At 48.8% G+C, this 20745-nt stretch overlaps 1 protein-coding gene across 1 annotated transcript in view; it reads left to right on the forward strand.

Moving 5' to 3' along the window:
• The window catches only part of ABHD2 (abhydrolase domain containing 2), a 101844-nt gene extending 81330 nt beyond the window's left edge, over positions 1-20514 (forward strand). The window contains exons 7-11 of the mRNA XM_012643773.1: positions 3233-3325; positions 5936-6046; positions 8243-8312; positions 9642-9726; positions 14625-20514. Coding sequence (XP_012499227.1) covers positions 3233-3325; positions 5936-6046; positions 8243-8312; positions 9642-9726; positions 14625-14821 — 556 coding nt within the window. The 3' untranslated portion in view covers positions 14822-20514. The remainder of the gene's footprint in view (positions 1-3232; positions 3326-5935; positions 6047-8242; positions 8313-9641; positions 9727-14624) is intronic.
• Positions 20515-20745: the final 231 nt, after the last annotated feature.

The following is a 20745-nucleotide window of genomic DNA, read 5'->3' on the forward strand; positions in this document are numbered from 1 at the left end:
CCTGGCTGCGTGTGTTAGCGTGACTAGGTCTTGGCCACCTTAATGTGCTAGTGTTTCTAGCAAAGCCTCCTGCCCCAGAGAAAGGCCAGGTGCCACTGCTCCTGTCAAGTGGTGTGGATGTTGTCTCTTTTGCTTGTAATGGGCAATTCCAGATTATGAATGAGTTTATGACAGAAGCAAGCATTATCATCCGTAAAGTCCCTCCACAGAGTTGTACCTTCCTAAAATCTATGTCTATAGTGGAAGAGCTCTAAAATACAGTAACTTTGAACAATCAGTGATTTTGTATCAGAATCAAACAGAGTGGGGAAAACTGCGGAGTCTAAGCAAGACTAGGCAGAACCCCAACCTAGGAAACAGCTTAGCTTATCCACCCCTGGGTTGTGAAGCTGACCACATGGCTGGGGGCCACAGTTCAAGACCCTGCTCTACCTCTTGCCAGCAGCCGGGTGGCCCAGACATCTTCTTAGACCGTGATCCCATCTCCAGACCCAAGGCCCAGGCTTGTTTGCCACACCAGCCTTACCCTGTGTCCTGCCTTCTGTCACTGCAAAACAGTGCCAACAAATTGGAGTTTGGCATTGGTGGGAGCTGCATGAGTGAGGATCTTGATGGGGTGTGCAGGTCTTGGCTCCAGACGACCCACTTGGTCTCTTTACCTCCCCTATAAATGGTTGCTGAGGCTCACGGTGCTGCAGTCTAACCGGTTAACCTCATTTCGGCTCTTCTCTATACCCCTTTGATCTTTAACTCTCAGCAGCACAAATAATTTTCAGTGACCCATTACCCAGAATGATTTTCTACTTAGTTTCTTTCTCATCCTCCTCCTCCTCCTTCATTATCTTGGAAAGTCTTAGATACACACAAAGTAAAAAGAATAGGATGTTAACCCACCACCAGCTTCACCAGCACCCAACTCGTGGCCACTCTACGCCCGTCTGCTCAACTGCTCCTCCATAAACTAGATTATTTTAAAGCAAGTCCCAGATAATCCTATCATTTCATCAGTAAATATTTTACCAGGTAGCTCTAAAAGACTCTAAGGACGTTTTCTTAAACGTCACCACACATACCATTATCCCACCAAAAACTTAACAATTCCCTGCTATCATCTCATTGCTAGTCAGTGTTGAGATTTCCTTGGTTGTCTCATAGAAACTTTTACCAGTGGGCTTGTTGGAGTCAGGACCACATAATACCCACACTTTGCATTTATTGATTTGTCCCTTAAGATTCTTTTAGTCTGTAGGTTTCCCGCTTCTCTTATTTCCTGTTTGGTGGTGGTGGTGGTATTGAACAAATCAGTCCTTTAAAAAAAAAGTAGGATGAATGTTTTTGTAACACATGAATCTTGATTTTGTTTTATGAAACCAATATAAAATTAAGTTTCAGTTCCTTAATTATATATCCAAAGGTGGTAAAAGACAGCCCTATATACACTGAGTGGTAAACCAAAGATACTAGGGATCAACATTAGCCAAAATAAACCAAGGGAGACACTGGCCCCTGCATCCTGCCCCGGTCCCTCCTTGAGCCCTGGGTCCCTGCACGTCCCCAGATCTTTTCAGCGAGCAAAGCCTGTGGTGTGATTCAACCAAAAAATATTCTGCAGTGCCGGAGTGTCTTTACGTCTTCAGTTTATGGCCAGCACTCCCTTCCTTCCTGCCTCTGCAGTCCCCCTGCTGTGGAGGAGGTACTGACAAAAGCACGAGTGTCCCCTCAATTAGGAGGTCAGCAAAAGGAGAGACGAACGAGGGCGAGAGAAAGCTGTGCTTCCCAGGGACAGCCGGCTCTCAGAAGGGACCCCTTGGGCTCAAGGTCAGAGGAGAGGGAGCCGGCTGAGGCAGCAGAGTATGGTTCACTGATCAGGTGATCCCTCTGCAGACCACAGGCAGGTGTCCACAGGGCACTGGGGAGGCCACTGTGCGTTTATACAGTGACCTTTTCACCTTCGAAGGTGGTGCCAGTCCTCACTTGGAGCTTCAGCCCGTGTTTTGTCAGCATGTCATAGACCATTAAATCCACAAACCATTTCACCCAACTCCCCCAACTACCTCTTATTTTTAACCATGACATTATGGGAAATGCTTTCCATTCCAAAATTGCAGTGCAGCAGCTCTAGGGAAATTACTTCTATAAACTCCCTGGATTTAAAAAAAAAAAACAAAAAAACCACCTATGAACCACCCAGTCCCCTCTCTTAACCATGCAGAAAATGAAACCTGTGCGGAAATAGTGACACCCAGATGAATTCGCAGGGTAGAATCAGGCCTGGAGACTCAGAAATCTGCAAAAGGAAAGTTTCTCTTTCATTCGTGCGGGCTCAGCGGCAGCCTGGGTCTGGATTCACACCCGGAGGAGCAGAGCAGAGAGTGGGGAGAGCTGAGCAGCCGTGGTGGGAACAAGCCGCTCATGTCTGTTCACCTGACACGTGGGCACAGGAATCTGGCCCAGGAAGCACGTTGACAGGGCTGGCAGCGCTTTCCCTCCCTCCTGCACAGGCTGGTGGCAGAACCTGGGCCCTGGAAAACAAGGATAACTGCGTAGTGCCACCCTGGAGGGTCAGAGGGTCACCCTCCCGGTGAGCAGGCCTCGCACATGCCGGCCACACACCAGCCCTACGAGCAGGAGTCTCCGACCACCCCACCAGCCGTGCCTGGGAGGGGGCGACAGCCTCCCTATTTCCATGCAGGTTTCTTTGTCCCTTCAGTGTCACAGGGATAATCCAAAGAAAGATTTACTTGGAGAAGATCAAATTTTATGATTTCCCTTCGGCTCTTGAACAGCAGTAAAATAAGTTTTCTTAGGTTTTTCCCTCCGTACCCACTCTCCCCTCACTCGCCCGGAGCACTGGCCTGCTGGGTGGGAGCCGAATAGAGAAAGTGTTCAAGTGACAGTCAAAGCGGACCTTGGTACTGCCAACTTCTGGCAGCTTCTGTGACTAATGGAAGGCCAAGGTGCTAGAAGAAGGTGTCAGGAGTGCCACCAACAAAGCCTCTGCCTCTAGCGAGGGTCCGTGCTGGCGTCACATTCAGTGGCATCTTGTGGTTTCTCCATGGGTTTCTCCAGATGTTTGAGCGCCACACATAAAAGCCCCTGTTCCAACATAGGGGCCGCAGCCAGAGAGCAGGGCTGTCCACGCAAGCGCCTCGCTCCCCTGGCTAGAACCCCTGCTGGCTGTCCCCATAACACCGTGCCACAGTCCCACTCACTCCCGCTGTGGTTCCTCCAGGGCCCAGGAAACCTTCATGCAGTGGGATCAGTGCCGGCGGTTCTACAACTTCCTCATGGCCGACAACATGAAGAAGATCATCCTCTCGCACAGGTACGTCAGCTCCGTTCTCTCTCGGGAGACAGATGTTCCTTCCCGAGCCATCTGGGAATCACTGAAAGCCAGAACTACCATTTCTCCAAAAGCAAAGAAAAAGGCAGGAGTGGTGCAGACTCTCTGCCGCCTGCATCTGTGACTTGGTTAAGAACAAACTTGTCCCAAGCTACCGAATTTGCCAAATCACTTTCTGCCTTTATAATTTCCGGTAAATCCAAGACCAGGAACCACTTCTGCACCCTTCTTTCCCAAATGAGTGCAATCCTGAGGTGGCTTGTCACTGCTGAGGTGGCCTTCCTCCTCAGGACGCATCTGTGCTCGGGGACCAGGAGTCGTTCTTGGCGGCCCTTGGTGTAGGGTTGGCACGTCGCTGTTGGGGGTTTGAGCCTCTGCGTGTTCACCACGCTCCTCCTGCCTCTGTCCTGCTCAGAATCGTTCAGCGGCTTAACCCACCAAGTGCTTACAGCACTGCCTGGTGTACAGTGGCACTCAATAAATACTAGCAATGATTTCTTTCATTGTGGTTATTATTATTGCTGGTGCCTCTCCCTCCTGCCCCGCTCCACCTTCCCCTCCAGCTGGACTGGGCCACTTAGAGGCACACGCGCCCCCAGCCCCTCCCACACCACCTACCGCCCCTGCTGCGAATGCCTTTCCAGCCCCTCTGCCTCTGGGAACCCCACTCATCCTTTAAGGTCCATCTCAGTTCTCCTGCCTCCCTGAAGCCGATTCCCCCACCCACTAGTTGCTTTTCTGTTGCTTCCCCGCTGTGAATCCTGTGTCTCAGACTAAACTGGAAAACAGTGGAGGGCTTGGGCGTGTTTTGATTGCTCCCAGAGCCTGGTACATATGGACACTACAAAAATACAATTTGGGACCAGGCATGGTGGCTCACACCTGTAATCCTAGCAATTTGGGAGGCCAAGGCAGGAGGATCATTTGAGGCCAGGAGTTCAAGACCAGCCTGGGCAACATAGGGAGACCTCATCTCTACCAAAAAAAAAAAAAAATTAGCCGGGCATGGCGGCATGCACCTATACTTCCAGCTACTTGGGAGGCTGAGGCAAGAGGATCAGTTGAGCCCGGGGCTGCAGTGAGCTCTGATTGTACTGTACTCCAGCCTAGGTGATGACAGCTAGGCCCTGTTTCTAAGAAAAAAAAACAATTTGGGGAGATTTTTGGCACTATCCTAGGAAAAGCAGTCTGGCTAAATGATCAGTTCCTTGTTCTCTTTTTTTTTTTCAACGATTAAAAGAAAACGTGGTACTGCCCGTCCAGACCACATGCCCTGGATTAGACATCCTGTGGGTGGGGAATCACATGGGCAAGGATGGGTTTGCAGGCTCCTCAGGCTACCAAGCTGCCAGACATGTCCTCGGGTCCTTGTGCCATCTGGGTAGAGAACGGAGGGAGACTTATGTCTCCTGTGCTGGCTGGAAAATCAGCTGCTTCCACTCGGCCCGTCTTCTTTAAGCATCAACCATGTGTTGGGCACTGAGTTGGGTGTGGCTCAGCTGAGGTTTGGATGGGTCTGGGATTTGCTGAGATTCTGTAGCCAGAAGTGGGGAAGCCAAGTCCACGTCCTCCATCTGCCTTCCTGCACCTCTGGAGTCAGAAGGGACTCCTCCCCGCGAACATTTGTTTTCCTCAAGGGTCTGGTCTTGCTACTAATTAGTCTAAAAGGTTCATCATGTAATTCTTAACAAATTGGGAGAGTCCTCTGAGGATGCTCTAAGGGTATTTACATTTTTGGAATTTACTTAGAAAGCCTAACTTGTAGAAATTTTAGGAAAACTTTAAATTGGTGAGTTCTATCCTATTGGTATATAATCTTCCTAATATTCTTTTGAAAAAAATAAATGCTAAAGAAATGTGTTCCCCTTCTTTTGGAGAGGTTGTGAATGAGCAGCAGAATACCGAGTTTCCATCATGAATCTTCCTGCTGTGGGGCCAAAGCCCAGAGCAAACTGAGTCAGTCCTGCGTCAGCTGCGGGCTCGAGAGCCCGTGCTGGGCGGGGAGGGCTGCGTGCACAGGTGGACCCCTGCCTTTACTGTCTTCCTCCCAGTGTGGAGCTGCTTCTGCGTAGAAATGACTCCTCTCCCGAACAGCGTTAGCTTTTCTCTAATGCGCTGGAGAGCTGTCGCTTTGCCCAAATGCTAAATGGGTTAACCATGTCTTCCTTGTTAAGTGACACGAACGGCTCACAGAGGGAAAGGGGCTCTGCCAAGGGGCAGTGTCAACACCCACGTAAAGACCAGGTGCCCACGGTTTGGCCCACAGCCTGCTACTCACCGCAGGGCCCATCTGGAGACCTCCCCCACGTGGTGAGGCCTCTGTGGTGTTCAGCAAGGCTCACACCCGATCTCCAGTTTGTCTGGGCGCCCCTGCGAAGGAAAACAAGGTCTTGACCTTCATCTCTTCTGCTGTTATTCGGAAGTCAGCAGTGCAGGTGCAGCCTCTGGGACGTTCTACAGGCAAAAGGGACCTGTTTCTTACTTACCACACGGGCTTTGGCCCCGGCTGTGCCCTGGCCAAGGCAGCAGGCTCTGCTGTGGTTGTCCATCCTCTGCTTACGTGCCTCTGTTTGCGTTTGTGTTTCCTTCTAGGCAAGCGCTTTTTGGAGACCATGTTAAGAAACCCCAGATCCTGGAGGACACGGACTTGAGCCGGCTCTACACAGCAACATCCCTGATGCAGATTGACGACAACGTGATGAGGTGTGTCCGTGTGGCGGGGCAGGAACGCCACAGGCCAGCTCTGCCCAGTGCAAGTGCTTTGTTCTGGTCGCTGTAGTATTAAGGGTTTCTTTTTTTAAGAAGTGTCCAGTGTTTAAAAACAGATTTCACAGAAAAATCCAAATTTTTAATTTCTCTTGGAAAATAGGAAGAGGATCTGACCACTCATTCTGCTTTCCTGCATGGCATGGCCGGCTGGAGCTGAGAAGCCGGGGTGTGCACGGCCTAGCCATGGGCAGTCGTCACCCTGCCTGTCCTGCCTCTGCGCCAAATAAATCTGCATCTGCAGTGGGGTAAAAGGCAAAGGACGTGTTTCCTGTGCCCATCTAAGTCTCTAGCAAAGTAGAAAAACAAAAGATAGACCAAGCAGGCTGTGCGTTTCAAGCAAAATAAACAGAGCCTCATTCCGCGGGGCCTGAAGCCCCCAGTGTAAGAGGCAAGCCCTGCCCGCTGCGCTCATTCGCCCTCCACTGCCCGGCCCCTCCAGGCGCCTCAGGTCGCAACCCCGACAGGGTCCTCTTTTCTGGTACCAGTAGTTTCTGAAGGAGGTTAACCTTCGCTGGAAAAGGTAAAATTAATCCCTGACCTCATCATTCTTTTTAAATATGACACCCTTTTTATTTAACAATTATTTGATACCTTTAGATGTGGTTTAAAGCGAACGAGTATTCACCTAAATAGATAGGCAGATAATTGACCTGAGGGTATGAGATCTCTACCCTTCTTCCTTATGAGATTTTAGTAGCCTTCTTATACCAAGTAACCTTGAAATGTGCCTGTTAACGGTTATTCGGAGGAAATAGAAACTGGGAAATTGCTATGTTCAGAAGATGAGAATAAATCTTTCCCACCCACCCTTAAGCTGGGGTGTGTGACTTTATTGTGGTGTCTAATGAGAAAACTAATTTAAATTTCCCAGTCATCTTCTAAATTTTTTTGAGCCTGAAAGAGAATGTTCCTCGACTGTCCCTAAAGTTCCTCCTCTAATAGTATTGGATATGGCAGCAGCTCCATGATCACAACCAGTTTTGGCAGCCTTGTCAGAGATCCCCTACTGGAGGAACAGAGTGTTCTCCCTGCCTGCTGAGCCTCAGAGGGACCGATCTCACAAGCACACACGTCCCAGAGATGATCTCTGCGCTTGGCCTCCTCCATAATCAAGAGGACCCCAGTTGTCTGTCCAGGGCTTTCCAGATCCTTCCCAGGCAGAGATGTCCAAGGAGGCTGGCGGTAGAAGAGACCCACAGCTCCAAGGGAGGCGGGATACCTCAAAGACCCCAGTTAGAATGAAAAGATCCACTGTTCAGAAACCAGAGGCCCTAATCTGTGTCAGAAAGAGACGAGGCTTTCCGAGTCCCCCTGGCCTGGAAGGACTCAGACCTCCTGGTACCAGAACTCCAGGTCGAGCCTCACCAGGCCTCTCAGGGCACAGAGCAAAGCCGCAGGGCTTCCATGCTGGAGCACGGCGGTTTGTTATGTGCCAGCTTCTCTGATTACTGCTCCCTGGGCGGACAGAATTGGTAACTCTGAACCCGTCTCATTTCTATTACCTAACACGTATTTCATTCCAGTTCACAGTTGTCCTGTTACTCCACCAGGAAAAACTCTGTTAAAAAGAAAGTTCTAGTAAATGCCTTTGAATTTTCAGTTTCTCTGCGTCTATAGTGACATCTTGTTTTATGCTGCCTCAAAAAATCACTACTAATTACTAAGATAGGTTTCTACAGGGCAGTTACTCTGGGTCGGTCACCACGCTGGCAAGCACTCTGATGTCCTAAATCTCACAGCACCACTGAGGAAGTTCCTGTCTTTAGGTCTGTTTTACACAGGAAAAGCCGAGGTTCAGAAAAGTTGAACCATTTGCCTAAAGTCACATAGCCAGTAAATGGTCAAGCTAGGATTTGAATCAAGGTACCAAGGCCTGTGCTCTTAACCCCTACTCCCGCTGCCTATGTGTGTTCTACTGATATGTCCTGATATGACAGTCAGCGTAGGAGGCGAGCAGTAATAAAATCGGTGCAGCATCCGGGCCTGACCGCTGCCCGCATTTTTCTACCAACGTAACAAGTTAGGATGGGGAACTGGAGCAGTGATCGGCTCAGCATTCTGATCTGATGACAATGTTGTTTTGTCCTTTCCCTTTCTTTTTTTTTTTTTTTTTTTTTTGGTGTGTTCTAGGAAGTTTCACGGCTATAACTCCCTGAAGGAATATTACGAGGAAGAAAGCTGCATGCGGTACCTGCACAGGGTGAGTGGCCAGCGCTGGCTCAGATTAGTGTCGCTTCCTCCAGCCTCTCACACAGCACAGCAAATATCCCTCCTAAATTTCCCTGGTGGAAGCTCAGCCGGAAGCTGGCTCAGACTGTTCCTGTCTTTAACTCAGATTTATTATTGAACTCTGTCCCTCTGTGACCACCGCACGTTAATCCCGCAGCCGCTCCTTAAACCAGTCCCCCCCGTATCTGTGTGAAAGCCCTCAGAATTGCTCCAACACCCAATTTTTTTCTTAGTCTTCCTTTGACAGTATAATCATGCCTGGTTCTTCATAGGAGATCCATCTAGACTTCTTGCCCTTTTCTTGGCCTGCTTGGACCCTTTTTTTCACCATTGTGTATTTTGCTAGGGTATTACTACCCTAACAAAACGGAACTCAAAAGTCCCTACTGTGATCTGGCAGGCACAGAGTGAAAGAGATGTATTCTGTGTGGAAGTGGTAAGGAACACGTCTGTTGATAAGGTAGACTGGTTTGTATTGATGCAGTTTTAGCAGCTACAGTAAACCATGTGTGTATGAAGTTTGTGGCTAACCAAAATCCCCGTGTATTTTGACCTGACCCACCAACAAGCCCGTCTCTCTCTTCTGTCTTTGCACGACTGCTGCTTTTACCCATTTATCCCTGTCAACACCCACCTGTTGGTCCGGCCCACCGTCCCCCCAGCTGAAGCAGATAATTGCGAATTGCAGCTCTGCCGTCACACCGGCCATTCCTCCTAGTTTAGCGTCATCACCCAGGCTTTTGGTGTTTTCATTTAAGCCAATACAGAAACGTTGAGCTGTCTAGCGCCAACGTCGGAGACCTCCAAGATAGCACAACCATTCACGACCCCAGTATGGCTGTTCAGCACTGTCCCCGCTAACACGGAAAAGGAGACGACTGGCTGTCGCTGGGGTGCATGTTGAATGCAGCCCTGTCAAGAGTTGCCCCAGTATCCACCAGCCTTCAGATTCTGCTAGAAAATCTCTTTTGTCTAGCCTGGAGTGCACTTCGTTTTTTCTCCCCGCAGTATAAACTGAATGAACATGTGTATAACTCTTTGTAAAGCCTTTTTTCTGAAAGGCATGGCCAATCCGAGACACCGTGATGATCACCAAAAAGCCTTGCTCCGACTCGCGCCTGCTGCCAGGGCGATCGTCACAGCGGCAGGTGTAGCTGCCAGTGACTGCAGGGCGCCCTTACTCCACCGGTGTTCTCTCCCCTCTGCTTCAAAGCCATGCCCGTAGTGAGTTTGAGCCTTGAATAATGGGCTCTGAAAATGGGAATGGATAATTTAATTCTGCTTTATTTTCTTGCTGCAGATTTATGTGCCTCTCATGCTGGTTAATGCAGCTGATGACCCCTTAGTGCACGAAAGCCTTCTAACTATTCCCAAATCTCTTTCAGGTAAGTGTTTCTTCCTACTGCTCCCTCAACCACTTAGCAAATTGACACAGTAAATTCTGTCACTGTCACCATGACGTCATGCTGTCATCTCCTGGGCACTAGCCTCTTTAGGGAAGGACATCTGATGGCAGTGTTCTTATTCCACCTAGCCTGATGGTCCTGCGGCTGTGATGGGGCCTGGGCAGAGCTTTCTCGTGTTCCCTCGTGGTACAGGAGACAGGACCATCATGTATAGCCATAGCCAAGAAGGCGTTGGGGAAGTCACCTGGTATTCTGTGAAATTGTCTCAGGGTTTTGGTTTCATTAAGAGTGAGTTAAAAAGTTATTTAGACTTCAACTTTGACCTAAAAAGCAAAACAATAAAGCCAGTTCTGCTACCTTGTGCAACAGCCTCTCAATCTGCTTTGAGGATAAAAATAAAAACAACTGAAATGGCAAAGAACAGTGCTCCTAGGAATGCTGTCATGCTTCAGCCAGCATGGTCTCATTCCTTGCTAGCTAGGAGCTAAAGGAGAAACCAGAGAGACGATAGCAGGAGGAAACACTGGAGAATTCCCTAAATTACTATGCATTGGAATTTCAGATCCCTGGGACGTAATCTCCCACCCTCCCCAGTCCTCATGCAGACATCATATGTTAAGCAGAAGGAAGGCGCATACCTCTGGTTCCCATGACCCCCAAGCTAGAACAGTAGATAGTGTAGCAGACAAAGGATCACACCCAGCCAGAGCTCTGTTACACTGCTCAAGATGAAGTCTTCGTGTGATCAAAGCCATCCCCCATTGAGCCCCTATCCAGCCTCAGGCTCCCTGCGCAACAGTAGCCGCCCAGCCACGCGTGCAGCAGTGAGAAAAGGCAACAGCACTTGTTTCCTTCTGTGCCTCTATTAGGACGTTCCTAGCGCTAATGCTGTCGCATCGAAATGTATCATAGCAGGCTGGGCGCGGTGGCGCACGTCTGTAATCCTAGCACTATGGGAGGCTGAGGCAGGAGGATTGCATGAGGTCAGGAGTTCAAGACCAGCCTGAGCAAGAGCAAGACCCCCATCTCTACTAAAAATGGAAAAAACTATCCGGGTGTGGTGGCACGTGCCTGTAGTCCCAGCTACTCAGGAGGCTGAGGCAGGAGGATCGCTTGAGCCCAGGAGTTTGAGGTTGCTGTGAGCTAGGCTGATGCCTCGGCACTCTAGCCCGGGCAACATTTTTTTTGGTGTGTTCCAGGAAGTTTCACGGCTATAACTCCCTGAAGGAATATTACGAGGAAGAAAGCTGCATGCGGTACCTGCACAGGGTGAGTGGCCAGCGCTGGCTCAGATTAGTGTCGCTTCCTCCAGCCTCTCACACAGCACAGCAAATATCCCTCCTAAATTTCCCTGGTGGAAGCTCAGCCGGAAGCTGGCTCAGACTGTTCCTGTCTTTAACTCAGATTTATTATTGAACTCTGTCCCTCTGTGACCACCGCACGTTAATCCCGCAGCCGCTCCTTAAACCAGTCCCCCCCGTATCTGTGTGAAAGCCCTCAGAATTGCTCCAACACCCAATTTTTTTCTTAGTCTTCCTTTGACAGTATAATCATGCCTGGTTCTTCATAGGAGATCCATCTAGACTTCTTGCCCTTTTCTTGGCCTGCTTGGACCCTTTTTTTCACCATTGTGTATTTTGCTAGGGTATTACTACCCTAACAAAACGGAACTCAAAAGTCCCTACTGTGATCTGGCAGGCACAGAGTGAAAGAGATGTATTCTGTGTGGAAGTGGTAAGGAACACGTCTGTTGATAAGGTAGACTGGTTTGTATTGATGCAGTTTTAGCAGCTACAGTAAACCATGTGTGTATGAAGTTTGTGGCTAACCAAAATCCCCGTGTATTTTGACCTGACCCACCAACAAGCCCGTCTCTCTCTTCTGTCTTTGCACGACTGCTGCTTTTACCCATTTATCCCTGTCAACACCCACCTGTTGGTCCGGCCCACCGTCCCCCCAGCTGAAGCAGATAATTGCGAATTGCAGCTCTGCCGTCACACCGGCCATTCCTCCTAGTTTAGCGTCATCACCCAGGCTTTTGGTGTTTTCATTTAAGCCAATACAGAAACGTTGAGCTGTCTAGCGCCAACGTCGGAGACCTCCAAGATAGCACAACCATTCACGACCCCAGTATGGCTGTTCAGCACTGTCCCCGCTAACACGGAAAAGGAGACGACTGGCTGTCGCTGGGGTGCATGTTGAATGCAGCCCTGTCAAGAGTTGCCCCAGTATCCACCAGCCTTCAGATTCTGCTAGAAAATCTCTTTTGTCTAGCCTGGAGTGCACTTCGTTTTTTCTCCCCGCAGTATAAACTGAATGAACATGTGTATAACTCTTTGTAAAGCCTTTTTTCTGAAAGGCATGGCCAATCCGAGACACCGTGATGATCACCAAAAAGCCTTGCTCCGGCTCGCGCCTGCTGCCAGGGCGATCGTCACAGCGGCAGGTGTAGCTGCCAGTGACTGCAGGGCGCCCTTACTCCACCGGTGTTCTCTCCCCTCTGCTTCAAAGCCATGCCCGTAGTGAGTTTGAGCCTTGAATAATGGGCTCTGAAAATGGGAATGGATAATTTAATTCTGCTTTATTTTCTTGCTGCAGATTTATGTGCCTCTCATGCTGGTTAATGCAGCTGATGACCCCTTAGTGCACGAAAGCCTTCTAACTATTCCCAAATCTCTTTCAGGTAAGTGTTTCTTCCTACTGCTCCCTCAACCACTTAGCAAATTGACACAGTAAATTCTGTCACTGTCACCATGACGTCATGCTGTCATCTCCTGGGCACTAGCCTCTTTAGGGAAGGACATCTGATGGCAGTGTTCTTATTCCACCTAGCCTGATGGTCCTGCGGCTGTGATGGGGCCTGGGCAGAGCTTTCTCGTGTTCCCTCGTGGTACAGGAGACAGGACCATCATGTATAGCCATAGCCAAGAAGGCGTTGGGGAAGTCACCTGGTATTCTGTGAAATTGTCTCAGGGTTTTGGTTTCATTAAGAGTGAGTTAAAAAGTTATTTAGACTTCAACTTTGACCTAAAAAGCAAAACAATAAAGCCAGTTCTGCTACCTTGTGCAACAGCCTCTCAATCTGCTTTGAGGATAAAAATAAAAACAACTGAAATGGCAAAGAACAGTGCTCCTAGGAATGCTGTCATGCTTCAGCCAGCATGGTCTCATTCCTTGCTAGCTAGGAGCTAAAGGAGAAACCAGAGAGACGATAGCAGGAGGAAACACTGGAGAATTCCCTAAATTACTATGCATTGGAATTTCAGATCCCTGGGACGTAATCTCCCACCCTCCCCAGTCCTCATGCAGACATCATATGTTAAGCAGAAGGAAGGCGCATACCTCTGGTTCCCATGACCCCCAAGCTAGAACAGTAGATAGTGTAGCAGACAAAGGATCACACCCAGCCAGAGCTCTGTTACACTGCTCAAGATGAAGTCTTCGTGTGATCAAAGCCATCCCCCATTGAGCCCCTATCCAGCCTCAGGCTCCCTGCGCAACAGTAGCCGCCCAGCCACGCGTGCAGCAGTGAGAAAAGGCAACAGCACTTGTTTCCTTCTGTGCCTCTATTAGGACGTTCCTAGCGCTAATGCTGTCGCATCGAAATGTATCATAGCAGGCCGGGCGCGGTGGCGCACGTCTGTAATCCTAGCACTATGGGAGGCTGAGGCAGGAGGATTGCATGAGGTCAGGAGTTCAAGACCAGCCTGAGCAAGAGCAAGACCCCCATCTCTACTAAAAATGGAAAAAACTATCCGGGTGTGGTGGCACGTGCCTGTAGTCCCAGCTACTCAGGAGGCTGAGGCAGGAGGATCGCTTGAGCCCAGGAGTTTGAGGTTGCTGTGAGCTAGGCTGATGCCTCGGCACTCTAGCCCGGGCAACAGAGCGAGACTCTGTTGCAAAAAAAGAGAAAGTAATCAAATAGCAACTAAAAAGGAACAATAAAGGGGGTCAGGCAAGAAAGGAGCACTGGAGAGCCAGCAAAGGGCTCCTGTCACTTACTCCTCTGGGAAGACAGATGCTTCCTCTTGTACCTGGCTGCCCATTTGACACACATCCTCAGTACTGGCCTTTACTAGCCCATGTGGGACTAACCTAGAAATAGGTTCATAAAGTCGAGCCCAGGTTATTAATTTTCAGGTCGTCATTTACCGTGCGGCACAGAGAGCTTGGGCATCTTTGAACACAACTTGCAGCTTTAAGTTCAGTCTTAATCTTGAAGACTAATATCTGTAATGAAAAATCCTTAACTCCACTGAATCCTCCTGGTTCCTAGTAAACAATACCGTTAGTGCTATAAATCCCCACTCAGAGCCTGGCCACCACCACTGGCATCAGTATCACCTGGGAGCTTTTTAGAAATGCAAAATCCAGATCCCCCTTCCAGCTTATTAAATCAGAATCTGCATTTTAATGAGATGTCCCAGGTGCTTCTGATGCGCAAAGTTGGGAAGCACAGTGAATCAGAGCTCTGGCAGTACCAATGCCTGGGTACGGCGGCACTCCTGCGCCCCCCAAGAGGTTCTGATTTCATGTGTCTGGGTGCAGCCTAGCTTTAGGGAGCTTTAAAAACTCCCCACCTGGTTCTAATATGCAGCCAAGTTTTAGAACAGAGTTCTAAGGATTTCTTAAGCTGGTGCCCATTCTGCTCCAAAGCCAAGCTGCTATTCCACGGCCTGCTAGATCCCACTGTCTTGCCTGCCCCACCGAAGGTCTGTCCCACTGTGGTGAACAAGGCAGCGTGAGTAGAGGTTAGATGCCCACTTAGGTGACCTTTTCCCTGTGGGGAAAGCCCAGGCCACCCTGGCCAGCTCACCACCTCCTGCCCTAGAGCTAACTAGAGTATAGGAACTCACTCAGCTGCCTTTTCCCTGCAGAGAAACGGGAGAACGTCATGTTTGTGCTGCCCCTGCATGGGGGCCACCTGGGCTTCTTTGAGGGCTCCGTGCTGTTCCCCGAACCCCTGACGTGGATGGATAAGCTAGTGGTGGAGTATGCCAACGCCATTTGCCAGTGGGAGCGTAACAAGTCGCAGTGCTCTGACACGGAGCAGGTGGAGGCCGACCTGGAGTGAGGCCTCCGGACTCTGGCTCCAGCAGCCCACCTCTGGAACCCGCGTCCCCTCACCCCCTGTTTCAGGTCTCCCATCTCCCTCAGTGACCTGGATCTGACCTCACACCATCAGCGGGGGCACCCACCATGCACACCTGTCTCGGAGTGGGCAGCTCTCCTGGGAGCTCCAGGCTATTTTTGTGCTTAGTTACTGGTTTCCCCCATTGCATTGTTAGCCGTGGTGACAAGCGACAGAGTTCTCTCACCCTCCTGTCCAGTTTCAGCATCTGATTGCTTTTAAGCCAATTACATCTAGTTTCCCTATTAAAAAATGTGTCTGAACAGCAATTTTGCTCTGCCAGCCAAAAGGCTTTTCCCTGAGAATAATGAGGATGTATGTTATTTTGCGGTGCTCATACGTGTCCTTACGTAGACCCTGAAGAGAGCGCACCGTCTGGACCGATGCTGAAGACACCTTTCAGCGTGGGAGCCTGAGGAGCTGGACCTCCCAGGCTGCAGTGTGGCCTCTTAGGTGGCAAAGGAAATTCCTTCAAGTCACAAGCCAAGTTTCCTCCCTCCCTGTCTTCTAGTCCGTTCCCGCACTTTGCCGCTGATGAGAGTTATGTGGGGCACTTGTTCAAAATTCAGCCTCCCAGCTCCCTCCCCTCGGGGAGGCTGATTCAGGGGGTCTGGGAAGGGGTCTGGGGATTTCAATTTTTCACAAGTGCCCCAGGGGATTCTCATCACCAGGTAAATTTGGGAAACACCATTCAACGGCGCCTTTAAATTAGAAACATCTTCGTAGTTCATTTTATTGAAACTCATAGGAAAGGTGTCTCAGCTCCCAGGGCCCTCGAGAGCAGCAAGGCCTGCCCTGTGGTTTCTCTCGTGTGACCACAGTGTGATGTCTCGGAAGAGCCCTGCGTGGGAGAGAGCATCTGCGCTGTGCCCTGGCTCTGCTTCTCACCCTGGACAAAGTCCCTTTGGACTTTAGTTTCTTCACTTTCACAAAGGGGGACTTGGACCAGGTAGGTCGGCGAGATCACTACCAGTTCTGAAGTTCAATGACAAACTCAGTTTACTGAGGTTTGAGAGAACATCCCTCCAGAGGAGCCTGGGAGCTGTCCTCCCAGTGTAAGCATGTAGATATCATCGTCATTCGCCTTTCTGTTTTGTCCCTTTTCATTCAGATAAGGAGGTGTTTGGGGGTTTTTAAGCACTCAGTTATAATTTTAGTTTTTTAACCCAGGTCCCTCTAACTCTGGCTTTTGATACCAAACAATTCAAAAGTTGGATCTGAGTTTGGAGAAAGATATTTCCAACTGAAGAGGGTGTTATTTTGAAACCAGATTTTTAATTTACTAGCCTGTATTTGTAGTCTCTTGGATAAACCTTTCCAGAGTGTGTCTTCTCAAGTGACAGCGTCACTCTGGGTTTCAAGTACTCCTCTCTCCAACCCTGTGGTACTTGAATATCTAAAACCCTGCACTTTGAAAAACCCGCAGTTGCTATCTGGAACTAAACAGAACTATGAGTGAAATCGCCTGGATACTTTAAAAAGATATTTTCCCTGCTTCATCTCCTCTGGCTCCAGGACAGACTGGAATATAGATGGTGGGTCTGTGTGGAGGTTTAAGGGGTAAAAGGAGTCAGCTGATCACCCGAATGCCAACCCTCGCGGCCACGGGGGGTGCGGGTTGGGCATCAGTCCAAGCGGCTATGACAGTAGCGTCTGTAACCTGAAGAAATTTTCTGACAATCAACAGATGATCCTATTAACATCAAAAACAGCCATTATCTCAGAAGATTGAGATTTCTGTGCTCTCAACTCTGCTTTGGTATTTCTCACACTCACCAAATTCTGTCGTTATGACTTTTCCCCAAAGTTCTTATTTCTCTAATGCATTTCCTTTTCACTTTTTTTTTGCACAATTTGGCACTTTATCCATCCCTCAATTTGGAAGCTAGTCACTCTCCTCTGTTACTTTTCCCTCCACCCAATCACAGTTGTAATCTAGAAGATTCATAGTCGTATTTTCTGCTACTGCCTTCATTTCTCAAAACTTGATTTGTGAAAATAGGTAAATCGAGCAATAGCTCATTTCAATCCGGGATTGAATCTCATCCCAGGAATAAGAGGCTCCTTTCATTTGCCTGAGGCCACATCTCTTAACCTATTCTGACAAAGTAGTGGCCAGCCCAGGTACCAGCTCCATTCAGGAGGAGAAAAGGCAGTCCTGTTGTCACACAAAACGAGAGAGGGAAGCCTGGGAGCCTGGTGGGCACGGCGGTCCTGGTGGCCCCCATAGAAGAGAGGCATGGCTGGCAGCATAGCCCTGGTTGCCACACAACCGGAATTCACCCCCCAGAACCGTGGGAGCCCTGTCTCAGCTGAAATCTTTTTAGCGTGTGACTCTGAATGTCACTTACATTCCATTTTGGCTCACATGAAATCAACTGAAGCCCTTTGTTCGAGCTGTGGGCCCTCAGGCATTGAAATGAGAAGGGACCGTGGCTGCTGCACAGGAAAGTTCCTGCCTGTCCCTGAATGAGAGCACAGGGGCGCTGCCTTCACAGAGATGCAAACTCGCCTAATAAACGAGGGAGCAGCATTTTCTATGTGGGTCATCTTTTCCCCTCCTCCAGACTTGTCTTTCTTCCCAGAGTCGTTCACTTCTGATGGTAACGTGAATGCTCTTCTTGCTATTACGATCCTATTTGGGCTAAAACCAGGCTCAATTTTTAGAGTGTTTGAATATTTTAAAATCAAATTAAGGATATAAATTGCATTGATCTGGACGATTTTGTTGCAGGAATAACATGTTAAAAACCGAGTGGGGGAAGCATCTGCATTTCTCCTGTTGCATTCCTGCAGAGCCTGATGAGTGACTGATCCCCGTCAAAGTAGGGTCATCTCACTTGAAAAACAGTGTCAAGTCTCTGACTCATTTATGTTAGAGGGGGGTTTAACATCTTGAAGAAAACCTCTTATCTTTACTGCTGTGAGTTTGCACCAGTGATTCCAGAGCAGAACGAAGGTAGAAAGTTGTTGTTACAATATTCTTTTAACCTCTCTGAAGCATTTTATATACTTACGGGGAGCCTTATGAGCTACCATGAGAGTGGAAATATACCCGAAAGGGGAGTGTTTCTTTTTTTGATGTGCTGTTCTAGAACCAAAGTCCAGGAGACCTGGGTTCTTGTCCTGTCTCTAATTCACCTTGGATCATAGGCAAGTCGCTTCACCCCTCTGAGCCTGTTCCCTCATCTTAGACCATCTCCAAGACTACTTCATTTATTCACACATCACTTGCTTAAACATTGCTGAACACTTGCCTGAACTTGGCTTTCACAGCCTTGCAGGTGGAAACCGCTATGTCAACACTCAAGACTCATCTTGCGGTGACTTGGAGCGGGGGAGCTTCTACCTTAAGCCATTCCTGCTGGAAACCTTTGATCTTGTCCAAAACCCTGCGTCTTTGGCTTCTCTGCAGAGTCTCCATTGTCATTGCAATATCTGAGCCCTTCCGAGAGGGTCTTGTGACTGTGGCAGGTGGTGCCCCCTAGCACGCGGAGAAGCTCTCCATCCTCAGTGTGACTCAGGCAGACCGTTGAGAACTCCCGGGGCAGAAACCCTTCCTGCTCGGGTTCCATTCTAGAGCTACCGTCTTCATTAAAGCTGAACTTTCTGGGTAGCTGAGCTTACTTGCCTGGCCTCCGAATGAAAGCTCTCTTTGTAACTGTGTGGCTCGAGGTCTGTTTTGCCAGCTCCAGAAACAATACATGTGTCCTCATTTGCGTTTGCCAGGCAAGCAGATGTCCGAGATGCGAGAGGCTTTTCTTTTCCCGTGGCATTGATTCTGACTTGCAGAGAAGGTAAAGGCGACTGAAACGTCATGTTGGGCTAAAGGAACTCATGGGTCTTTGTCTTTTAGGCAGGATAGGAGGGTAATTAAGAAGCATTTCACTGCAGCATTCTGTCACAGTATCATCTGGAATTGTTTTCTTTGCCCAGAAAGCCTTAACTTGCCTCTAGAAAATCCCCTGGTATTCCGACAATATTGTGGCATTAGAATTCAAATTCTCCTGCTGCGGAAGGCTGAGCAAAGCCACAGCAAAACCAGAGAATTTCCTCAAGTGGCCTGTAGGCTCCTTGTCACGTTACGTCCCCCCACCCCTCAACAATATGAGTGATCCAGAACTGGCCAGAACGCCTCGTCCCTGACACCTTTATGTCCTTCTTGGCCTTACTCTGTTGTTCAAAGCCACTTTGGACTGCTTGGATGCTTCAGAAAGCCATGAAAAGTAGCCTGCCTGTGGCATTTAGAGGCCAAAATTGAGGGAAAGGTTTTCTTCCACCAGTTATCTAAGCAGAGGAAAGTACCCCTCTTCATAAACTAGAATTGCTTTCGCCAAATTGTATTTGAAGCTAAGGGAAGGGGAACTGGCCCCTGCTGGCAGAGAGAACTGGAATGCCGACCAAGGCAGAGGCTGCTTCCTCTTGCCTATGTCTCTGCTGCTGCTGCCTCCGGATGCTGTAGCCCAGGCATCCTCCTGTAGTGGCCCTTGGAAACAGGCCACAGGGTCCCAGAAAGTAGACAGCTGCCCCCTTTGAAAGAGTCTGTCCCCCATGTTTTCTGAACTGTTTTTCCTAGCATGTGGGTAGAGCTTTCATGTGTCTCTAATAAATAAGCTGAAGTTAATTTCTAACTGGTGGATTAAGTCTAACATTCTGAGTTCCATCAAGTTCTCAGCTTTTAACTAGGCTCCTGTCAATTGAAATCTATAACCTACCTTCTGCTTGTGGTCCCCATTAGCCAAGAAATCCACTATTGCCATAAGTTGGAGACAGTCCACATATAGCATCTGTAGAAACACCCTTTGTCTCTAAGGGCATTCTCCTTCCAGATCACCCTCCATGAGCAGCCAGCAGTCATCTAAATGAATTGTTGACTCGCTTGGTCCCAGTGCCAGCCTCTTCTCCTGGGGTGTTCATGTGGGTGGACACAGTTTCTGGGTGTAGAGGTTAGGTTTCGTTTGGTTTTTATTTTGGCCTCTTTAGTTTTCCTAAAGCACAAGTCCGTGTAGAATCCTGCCACTCTCCACACCAGTTCCGGATGATCTGGGTCCTCCCACTGCCTCAGGAAGACCTTCACTGTACCTGAGCTTCTGACTTCTGCCACTGCAGCTGCCTTAGTGACGCCAGGGGAGGGGAAGGGGGGGCAAGTCTGCATCTCTCCTTTTCCTGGTTAGACTCTGTTCAACCACATTCTTAAGTTGGCAGATCTGCTTCCAGACTGATTTTTGAGAACCATCACTTTCACATTCCTAATTCTGGTTTGTTTTGTTTTGTTTCGTTTGGGTTTTCTGAAACTTAAAATGCTGCCCTGAAAACACTGTATTTTTGAGTTTGTGTTCTGAAAGCCTCCGTGCTGCTGGATCTTTGAGGGGGAAATACAGGATCCTTCAGCACCGAGGTGTTCAAGATTTGCAACTAGCAATGCAATTTTTTCTAAATACGAGGATATTTACCTTTATTAAGAAATTATACTAAACAGTGGTGTCCTTGATCATTTTATGTTCTCATGTTACTTTTGATTCTATTATGATTCTGTGTGGTGGTGAACAAAGATCATTACAAACAAAAACTATAATTTTGTTATCTTTGAGTCAATGGAATTTCTTTACTTAAAAAAATAAAGACTAAAAATGTGGTGTGGCTCTGTGTCCTTTGTATAGTGGGGATTTTCCATCTGAAGGGATTCTTCCTGTGTCTTCACCAAAGCATGAGCTTAATGGAAATGCACAAAACACCAACTTCTCATCAAAATTGATGGTCATGGCCAGGCACCATGGTAATCCCAGCACTTTGGGAGGCAGAAGCAGGATGATCACTTGAGCTCAGGAGTTTGAGACCAGCCTGGGCAACATGGTGAGACTCCGTCT

This window comes from Propithecus coquereli, unplaced genomic scaffold, assembly GCF_000956105.1.
Source record: "Propithecus coquereli isolate 6110/MARCELLA unplaced genomic scaffold, Pcoq_1.0 Scaffold20, whole genome shotgun sequence".
Taxonomy (NCBI): domain Eukaryota; kingdom Metazoa; phylum Chordata; class Mammalia; order Primates; family Indriidae; genus Propithecus; species Propithecus coquereli.